Raw genomic sequence first — 9,837 nt, 5'->3', positions numbered from 1 at the left:
CCATATTATATCTACCATGACATAAAAATGTCATCATATTCTGACACATTCAATATTGTCTCATTTTCCTTTGTTGCAGCACTGATGAATTTGAACCGTCGATGAAGTTTTTACATGCAATCATGCATCGATGAATGGCAGGAATATGCTTTCATAAGATTCATACAAGAAATCAAAAGTGGTTTTTCTGTGTGAAAAAGTTTAAGACTGAATGTAAAAGCATCCAGGATAAGAATATGCGTACGAGAAAGAGGAAGAGAAGAGAGAGAGCGTTGAAGTCCTTTCGCTTCACTCCTTAAAGGACATAAATAATTTTAAGTGATTTCTGGTCTTGCTATTTAATAATACTAATTGAACCAACTTTTGGATATATATAGGCTCTTCTTTCCACAAAACTCATCAACTTACCTAGTTTTTTTTGCAGTATTTTCTTTTTTTGTTTTGTTTTGGTATGTCTCAGTCTCAAGCTTACTGTGTTAAGGAAAACAAGCCCTGCAATGTGTGGGTTGAGAGATATTTCAAAGACTGTCTTTGCAATCTAAAGGATGATTTGTCTTTTGGTTTTGGGTTAACTAGTCTTGTCTGCTGGGGAGTTGCAGAGATCCCTCAAATCATCACCAACTTCAAAACCAAGTCCAGCCATGGAGTTTCCCTTCTTTTTCTCCTCACTTGGGTTGTTGGGTTTGATTCCTTCTTCTCCTCCAAAAAGAAAAACCATATTATCACTCTCGTTTTCTTTTCTTTAATGATACATAGAATGTTCGTCATCATATATAAATTCCTGTCTTGTTTATGCTTTATCATGACTATCGTTCATCTTTGTTTGGTGTTGCAGTGATGTGTTCAACCTTGTTGGATGCCTTCTGGAACCTGCAACGGTGAGCTCTCTTTTTCTTTTCCTCGGGCTTTGTTGGATTTAACCATGACTTTGTTTTATCAACAAAAATGCTATCTTTCATATGAAAAAAAAAAAAAGATTAACGAGACTAATTGAATTTTGTGGATGCAGTTGCCAACTCAGTTCTACACTGCTCTGGTTCGCTACTGACAGTCTAGGTTTTACATGTTTCATTTCATTAATGAACCCTTCTTCTATTTATTATTGCACTTAAGGACTATTCTTGAAGAACCATTTGGGTCAAAGTAAAACGATCTAACCCAAGTCATTGTCAACATCATGGTCTATTGTTCAAAGTTGTACCGAGCCCATTCGGTTCATAACCCATACTTTGGGTTGCATTGGCACTTCCAAACCTAATTGCCTGATTTTGCTTGTCAGCTCTATACAGCGAGTACTGTGGTTCTAGTACTTGAAAGTATATACTATGATTATATCTATAGGTGGTGGAAATGTAGACGGATCAAAGCTGACAACATGGTAAACACCCTGTAATTTTGGTTCTTTCACTTCATTTTTGTACAGATGAGAAATGGTGTTTGTGACAGAGATGGATTCATGAATATGTTGTGTATTTAAAATGTTAGGTTGAAGATGAGAAAAAACCATTGAAGGCTGGGAAACCTGGCTCAGGCATTCCCATTCCTAGGGCCTCACAAAAACCCAATCCTCGCAGGGAGTATTACTACATGTATGCTATTCTTAATAACCTCAAAACTCACTTTTTGTTGTATTGTGAGACATTAATTATAGTATATTACATTATTTTCAGGTCGGCTAGATCTTTGGCTGGCAGTGGCACTCCACCTATCCGAACATATATGAGAGCAGCTAAAAGTGGCCCTTCAGCTATGGAACTCGACAGTGGTTCCTCCTCAGAAGATGAATCAGCTCATGTTTCATCCAAAAAGTCCGCCACTCAACCTAGGCCAATCCCAAGATCCGTGAGCCTTGAACTCGCTTTGATGTTTCAAAAACTTAAAATATCCAACTTTTGTTCGGTTTTTTTTAGTGTAAATTCCGTATGAATGATCAGGTTGCAAATTATGGTACATTTCTAGCTGCCTCAATCAACTTGCCTTTAGGAAGTAAGGCATGGATGGAAGCAAGATCTGGCTTTACCAGTCGAAGACTATTACATGTACCGTTCCTGGTTAATTCTAACTCGAATTCGACAAAGATCGACGTCGACCCATGCAACTGCAAATAACTTAAAACCATCAGTCTCTGTTGCAGGAACACAGTATGAGCCACAGCACCTTTGGGCAGTGGCTGGGATGGCTAATGGCCGCCATATACATGGGCGGCCGAATCCCTCAGATATGGTTAAATGTAAGCATTGAGCTAAATTCATAAAAACCATGCATTTTTTTTCTCATTATAATCGTTTTGGTTACTTACCAAATGATTTGCTTTTGTTGACCAGATCAAAAGAGGCAGTGTTGAGGTAGTACTATTAACTCTTAACTATATATAAATATATTGAATTTGACTAAATGAGTGGAAATCATATAGGGCTTGAATCCTCTCATGTTCATCTTTGCACTGATAGCTAATGCTACATATGTGGCAAGGTTAGCTCTGCCTCAGACTTTTCTATTTATTTCACTCACCGCTGTAAAAAAAAAAAAAAAAAAGATCTGTTGAACCGGTGGCTGGAGCTCTTACAGTTCTTTGACATCGATTCCGGTTTTTTAGACATTGATTTTACAATTTTAGGTACCGTGTTGTATGATTATGTCAAGCTTTGCCTTGAATGTTTTTCACAGTATTCTAGTGAGAACCAGTGAATGGGAAAACATTAAGCCTAACATGCCATGGCTGCTGGATGCTGCAATTTGCGTGGCACTCGACTTAGTTGTATCCTTGTTGATTTTCTTACAACAATTTCTGCTTACACAAACATTAAACCTTAACATTGTTTATAACAGATCATATTACAGTATATGTATTACTCCTTTTTCAGAGAGACAGTTAACAGTGATGCAGAAGATTATGGGGATCACATGGATGCAAGTAAAAGAATCTAAATGACTGAAATCTTTAGGGGACAAGTTGCTGTTTGTATCTCGCTAGTATGGTGGTAGTAGTAGTAGTAGTAGTAGTAGTAGTAGTAGTAGTAGTAGTAGTATAAGCTTCTCTTTCTGTAGGAAGATCACTTCAATCAACAAACTGAACTTGTAATTTTTATTAACTGGTGTGCTTGGTTGGTTCTCAAGTGCTCCACCTATGGAAAATTTTATGTAACATATTATCCGTTTCAATCCGAAAATCTCAAGGCTTTGTCCCACAAAAGGCAGCCTACACTACAGGCCTTCAAAATATATAATGAAAATGGAGAAAGGGAAGATCATCTTGATAATTTCTCTTCTTCAGAAACCTAACTCTGAGATCATATTTTTCCCATATACACATATAGACAAAAAATAGCAACAACAAAAAGAAAGATTTATTGGTATGATATACACCAATATTTTTAAGACTCCAAAGCAGAGGATGTTTGCAGCAAATCGTAAGGAGCCCAAAAAGCATCCAAGGGACAAGGTCTGTTAGCATCTAGTCTCGCCCATGGCTTCCCTTTCCCACTCCAATGCAACAAACTAGTCGGACCAGGATGTAAGTCTCTACACAATCCTCTGTAATTGTCCCCTCCAAGCCCATGTTGGTTCCATCTATGATCAACAGGCGCTATGTTACCTGCAAACACAAGCAAGAAGGGTGGCAAAGACCCTAACTCGTATATCCTCATTCTCTTTTGAAGCTCCATCCATTCTACAATCTTTGTAGTGTAATCTCCTGCACGCCATCTTTGTAAATCTATCACCATCACCCCAGTGTTGAAATAACAAGCTTTGCGGCCCGAAAATGTTAAAGATAAAGTAGGGTTTGACCAGAAAGTTGGGGTGAAGTAGGAGGTGAAGTTGGCGTTGCAATACTCGGGTGCTGCTAAAACCGAGCTATCTCCCAGTGGTGTTGCGGCGAGTTTAGCCATGTCGTCAACGAGGACGAGGTCAGAGTCTAAGTAAACGACTCGGCGGAGGCAACGAGGGAGGAGGTTGGGGAGGTAGTTGCGAGCGTAGTTGAGAGGGCAGTCGAGTGCTGAGCGGATGGAAGTGGAAATGAGGCCTGACACTGCTTTGGAGTCGTATGGGTAGATTTGGAAGACGAGGGCAGGGAAAGCGCGGAAGATTGTGTAGCGGAAGTGTTGGTGGTTGGCGGTGGCGGAGGCAATGAAGTGGAAGAGGATGTTTTGAGGGCAAGAAGAATGTTGGAGGATGGATAAAATGGCGGCCATTAAGCCACGTAAGTAGGCTGTATCTAGGGCCATTGCTACATGAACAGCTTGATCACAGCACATTCCATTGGTGTGAATGGAAGGGCAGGTTGGAGAGTTGTAAAATTGTGGAGCTTCCTTGAATACTTGATAATTTGTGGTAGCGGAGGCAGGGGCAGCAGTGGTGGCAGAGATAAGGAGGAAGATGAGGAGGAGCTGCCGGTGGTGTCGGTGGTGATCATGTGGTGGTATTAGTGCAAGTTTTGGCATTTTCTCTTGGTGGGAAAGCAGGGAGGATGTAGATATTAGAAGAAAAGGACTGCTAGATTGTGGCTTTTATCCCTTTTTAAATTTGGGAAGGGGACACATCCATGATTTCCACTAAACTCTCGAATTAAGCTTAAAGGTTGAATTTTAACACCAACTCGAGTTATTTACGGATTAAGCTAATTAGGTTGGGTTTTGGTTGAAAATGAGTGATGCTAGGAAGCCAGGAGGGTACAGAGTTCAGTATTTTCATGTTGGATTTTAAAAATACTAAAATTTAATATGAAATATTAAAATAGCATTAAATTATTAAAAGGGAATACAAATAATATAATACAAATCTTTCTCCAACTTTCTTCCATTTCCTAAAATTGCTCCCTCATTCTGGCAGAAAAATCAAGTCCATGTAAGGGTTTAATTAAGTTTAAAGATATGGAAAGCAAATCAAATCTTTAAAGCATGCTTTTGAAATTGAAACAGAGTTTATTATTTTTGTTCTTTTCAGTTGCCCCAATCTAAGGATTTGCATGAAGAAATAAAAAGCAATAAAGTTAAGCTTCAGATAATGCGTTGAACATTTAATGAAAGATGACACCTAGCTGCCATTTGGTGGGATTGATTGAGACATTGAAACAACAGATTTGTGGAAAACTGTTCCACTAGAATCGGAAATCCTCATCTTTACACTATAAAAGGAAATTGTTTTGGTGTGTCGGCATAATTTAAATTTTATATCTCCACTGCTAGTGGAGTAGAAAATTTCACAACTCTGAAAATTAATTTGTGAAATTTGAATTTATTTTCTAAAAAACGGATATTTTAGCTTAAAATATTTTTTATTTAACAAATATTATTAAAATTATATTTTAAGAGTAAACTATTTTAGTTGATTACTTAAAATAATTTTTTGCAATTTGATCACTATTATTAAACAACACTTTTATTTTAATGATCTAAACCTTAAATCCTTAACAGCTAATACATCTTCTTCTTTTTTACCTTTTTCTTCCTTGAGGCATTTTGGGATCCTTCTCTCAACTCTCCCCAACTATCTACTAGCAACCACAACTCACCACCTCAGGCGACTCTCTCACCCCTTGCTCCTGTCATCCGCACCTACCACAACCGGTGAAACACTACTTTATTAAAGAAAACCCACAACTTTACATTTCCAGTTTTTTAATATTCTAATTTTAAAATTATTTGTTTGAGGTTTTTTTAACTATTGGTTTTGTGCATTAAAAGGCAATGCTAGAACCTCTTCTTTGTAATTTTGTATATCTCAATTAGAATTAGTTATTACCATAATCTAGGAATGCTTATCTACCAAATTGATGTGTAAGGACAATTGAAGTTCTTATATTATAAGCTTTTATTGCAATTTGCTGCACATAGTTGTAAGCATCATGGACTTACACTTTGCGGTTCCCTTTGCACCATGATCCTTGACTTATGGTAAGCTCATAATCTAAAATTAGTCTACTACATGCTTAGAGGTGTTAGAGTATGCTCAAAAACCAATCATGAGATGGTTGTAATCACATACTCATTTTACCTTGTTTGTTAATATAAGACATTGCCATTGTTATTTTCTTTTCTTGAGAATGATATGGCTATTCTTAAAAGATCCTTAGTCAATTATTATTGTGGGTTTGGACGATAATAATGCATTGAGACTAATGTGTAGTTTATTGATGACAAAGCGTAGTCATTGACATAAGGATGTCAAAATACATGAGTATGTGTTGGAGAACAACATATTGGACTAACCCGTTATGAGTATGTTTCTTGGATTATTATGTAATAGTCACAGCATTACTCATACTGATAATTATGTATACAATCCTCAGACTTGAGATTGTCATTGTCCCAACATCGTGAGTCGTATATTTTGATATAGTCAAACGTCTACCGTAACAGATTGTACTATAAAAACTGATGTTGGATATGCCACAATCTATGTAGTGGGATATGATTTATCAAGATAGGATTTGTCTCTCCTATATAATGGGATTAATATCTTAGACCACTTAATGGAGTGAGACTAGAAATATATGGTCATGCTCAAATAAGTTGATATGAGATATCACACTTATTTGTTTATTGTAGTCTACTTAGAATATCAAGAAATATGAGATTGGACTATACAAGTATGATTGTTCCATGACTTGTGTCCAATCTAGATATAAAGGATAAAATGATATAATACAAACAAATTTATCGCAGAAAGGTTATGTCGATTCACGACTTCTTGTAACTTGGGTAGCAATGATGCATTGTTAGATGTCACTCATTGCTTGTAATATTAGAAATCATTTCTAATATTACTACTAACGTTACAAGAGCCTACAGGGTCACACCCTATGGTTGAAGCAAACAGAATCCAAATACAATTGGTGTTATGTTTAGTTGTCACATGATTTAAATTAATTATTGAATTAATTTAATTTGATAGTTAAATATTGAACGCATTATGTGTACAAACTTGTTGTACACGAATAGAGAACACAATTAAAATTAATATATGAATTTGATTACTATAAAATTTTAGTATTAATTGAGGATAGAGTCTAGCAACCGTTTTTACTCTCTCTAAAAAAGTTCAAAGAAATTTCTTTTGTTGTTTGTTCTTTGACCGGGTGGACTACGTAGAGATCGAAACACTTTTGTTGCAGCTTGGATTGACATCGTTCAGTTTCAAAAAGGTATATCTTCAACCTTATTTCAACCCGACTCGTTCTTTATATGTGGATCTATGGTTGATGACCGTCGAAATAATTTTTCTGTTGCGCCATGGGACGTACCAATGATCCAAGAGGATGAGATGCAGTTCTTTTGAAATTGGGTCATTTAACTTTTAGTTGTTTTGAAAGCTACTTTGAAAAGAAACTCTTTCAACTTATGGTGAATTTTTTGCTGCCAAAAGAATGAGAAAGCTAAGCCAGAGGATAATTGTTGATTATACAAGCATTATTGCGTGATATTAGTAAGGTAACTTTTTAAAATGGTTGTTTCCATGTTCTTTTTGACAATATGTATATAAGCAATTAATCATATTATTCAATCTCATTGACACGGATTGTTATACTTGTTACCAGATGGCTTATATTATGTCTTATAATTGTTATTGTTAATGTTTCTACTTGGAAAACATCTTCATTGACGTCTCTATCTAAAAAATTGCTTGCATTGTCTTCCTTAAACTTATGGTGAAACTAATTGTTGAATTTGCTTGTCGCTTACTTAAAATTTACAAAGCCTTCTAGCACTGTTATATTCCATAATCCTACTCACTATAATCAAAGTGTCATATACTAGAGGCTCAAAATTGTCACTAAAATAAAAAAAATTTCAGTATAGGTCTGGAAACCCTATACCAATGGTCAAAAAAGCTATTCCGATGGAAAAATAACAGTTGGTACATGTAACGTTCGTATGGACTTTTATCGATGGAAATCGTGATTGTCAGAATAGTTATAAAGTTCTAAAACGACAGTTAGAGTGTTAGTAAATTAGCAATTGTCTATATAAGTACCATGATTTTCTTAGTACATATAGCAATAAATATAGAGACTATATGAACTATCAGTAAAGAATCCTACTAATATAAATATATCGATAGTTCTTCTTACGTTGGTATAAAAGGAAATCTTTTATGTCCTTGAACATATAAAACAATACTAATGGTAGATATAAGTTCCAAATATAAATTTTGTAACTTCAATTAATAATATTGATTTATTTATATTCTTAATTCAATATACTTCAAAACTAATAGTCTAAGCATAATCTTTAACCAAATCCAACTATGTTTCTTTTGTTGGATCTAATGTCCTAAGTGTAGTATTTTCGTCAATATACACTTGTAATTTTTTCGAACAGATTGGTTAATAAAATTATTTATGGATTACATTAATACTTTGTATATTATCTTTATATGGTTTTTGCGAGCAAAGCAAAATATTATCCTTATATGGTTTTTGCACGCAAAGCTAAATGTTGCACATTGGTTGTCTAATGTTTAACTAATATTAAGCGGTATTACGTGGTTGGATCGTAATACAAAAAAACATCTTATATTTGTAGACAAACCTAAACATGTCCTTAGTCTAATAAAAAATGAGCAAACCGGTTGAAAAACTAATATGTCATCTAACAAGTCCAATTGGGGAGATCTTTATCTTGGGCATCGGAGCGAAAAACTCCCAAAAGATAAAGACATAGATATGATTGTTTAGACTGAGAGTACATGGAATTGGATCCAAGCAGAATAGATCCTGAATTCGTTTATAGATTTATTCACTTGTGACTTTCACAGTGTGACATATCTAAATCCTAAGTGGATACGGACTATGTATGTCTGACTCGTACACACTTTGATGTAAGTAAAGCCTGAGTTTGAATAGATACAAAACCAAAAGTTGGTGTGTTGGGTGTATGAATTCAACGGAGTGTGGCCTCGCGAGTTGAGCCCACTAGAAGGCTTGTGTTAAAGTTGAGGCCAAGCGAGCTAAGTTCTAAAGGGCCCTTCTCTCTTGTGAGCACTCTCTTGCCCCACTTAGCCAATCATATAAAGCTTCTGTCCAACATACTGCTGAGGACCAAGTCTATCTCCGCTTGGGAAACCAAATAACAGTCTTTGGAGACTTGAGAAAAGAAGTTTGAGGAAAGGGTTCGCCAACTGGAGACCCTCGAGAAGCAGCACCTCCCCGATAAGGAACGCATTTAAGAGAATGAGGAAGCCTTGGAGAAGTATAAGGTGGACACCCAACAAGACATTCATTATTTTCTACTTAAGTTAAAGGCAAACCTTATATTGCACGTATATGTTGTTGTGGGTCCCCTTGACTTAATTTAGTTAAACTTCAATTGTCTAGACCAATTTACCAATATATGCATTGGCTTCAACGTTTATTGTAACACCCCTTAGCCCGTTAGGAAGACATGGTGTGTATCATTCAACCAGACAAACTGCCCGCCGAGCTAAGGGTATTACTAACGGACTCAAATAAATCAACTTAACTTAGGAGTTTTAGAAAAAAATTATGAATATTTCCCTTAGCGTAAAAGTCACTTTTCTTCTTTCGCACCTTTAGAGAAAATAATAAAAGTTATAAGAGGAAAATTCTATTATTCAACTACTGTCTAGTTATGGCATTTATATTGAAATCATAAAATTTATGATCAGCGAATTAAGAGGGTTTGATGTACATCTTCAAAGAAGAGACAATTCTCCTTTAAGATAAAACGATGCAAACGACATAGTTAATTAAAAAGGTTAATTACAAAACATATGTATATGCCATCTGCCACATAGCCGAGCATTATACAAAAATAGATAAATGGCTCACTTACAAACGTAGCTCTGGTGGCGTAGTCCCCTTCTATTGATCTTCTT

General features: G+C 35.8%; 2 protein-coding genes across 5 annotated transcripts; one reads left to right on the top strand and one right to left on the bottom strand.

Moving 5' to 3' along the window:
• The first annotated feature begins 232 nt into the window (after nt 1–232).
• On the top strand, nt 233–3,207 carry LOC105763304 (probable vacuolar amino acid transporter YPQ1). Of its 4 annotated transcripts, none has more exons than XM_012581490.2 (12): nt 236–681; nt 836–878; nt 1,010–1,036; nt 1,280–1,378; nt 1,486–1,589; nt 1,671–1,842; nt 1,935–2,039; nt 2,135–2,230; nt 2,325–2,345; nt 2,414–2,472; nt 2,668–2,758; nt 2,830–3,207. In XM_012581490.2, the coding sequence occupies exons 1-12, from the start codon at nt 452–454 to the stop codon at nt 2,926–2,928; spliced, it is 1,146 nt and encodes a 381-aa protein (XP_012436944.1). In that variant the 5' UTR covers nt 236–451; the 3' UTR covers nt 2,929–3,207. The 4 variants fall into 4 exon arrangements, with proteins under 4 accessions (XP_052480621.1, XP_012436944.1, XP_052480622.1 ...); XM_052624662.1 differs by having other exon boundaries at nt 507–673; XM_052624661.1 differs by lacking the exon at nt 1,010–1,036 and having other exon boundaries at nt 233–681.
• LOC105763305 (probable galacturonosyltransferase-like 1) lies at nt 3,058–4,658 on the bottom strand. Its single transcript, XM_012581494.2, has one exon. It carries the CDS (start codon nt 4,440–4,442, stop codon nt 3,375–3,377), a length of 1,068 nt encoding a protein of 355 aa, XP_012436948.1. The 5' UTR covers nt 4,443–4,658; the 3' UTR covers nt 3,058–3,374.
• Nucleotides 4,659–9,837: the final 5,179 nt, after the last annotated feature.

This window comes from Gossypium raimondii, chromosome 12 (assembly GCF_025698545.1).
Source record: "Gossypium raimondii isolate GPD5lz chromosome 12, ASM2569854v1, whole genome shotgun sequence".
Lineage (NCBI taxonomy): Eukaryota > Viridiplantae > Streptophyta > Magnoliopsida > Malvales > Malvaceae > Gossypium > Gossypium raimondii.
The sequence above is the reverse complement of the archived record's forward strand: the minus strand, read 5'-3'. Positions and strand labels throughout refer to the sequence as shown.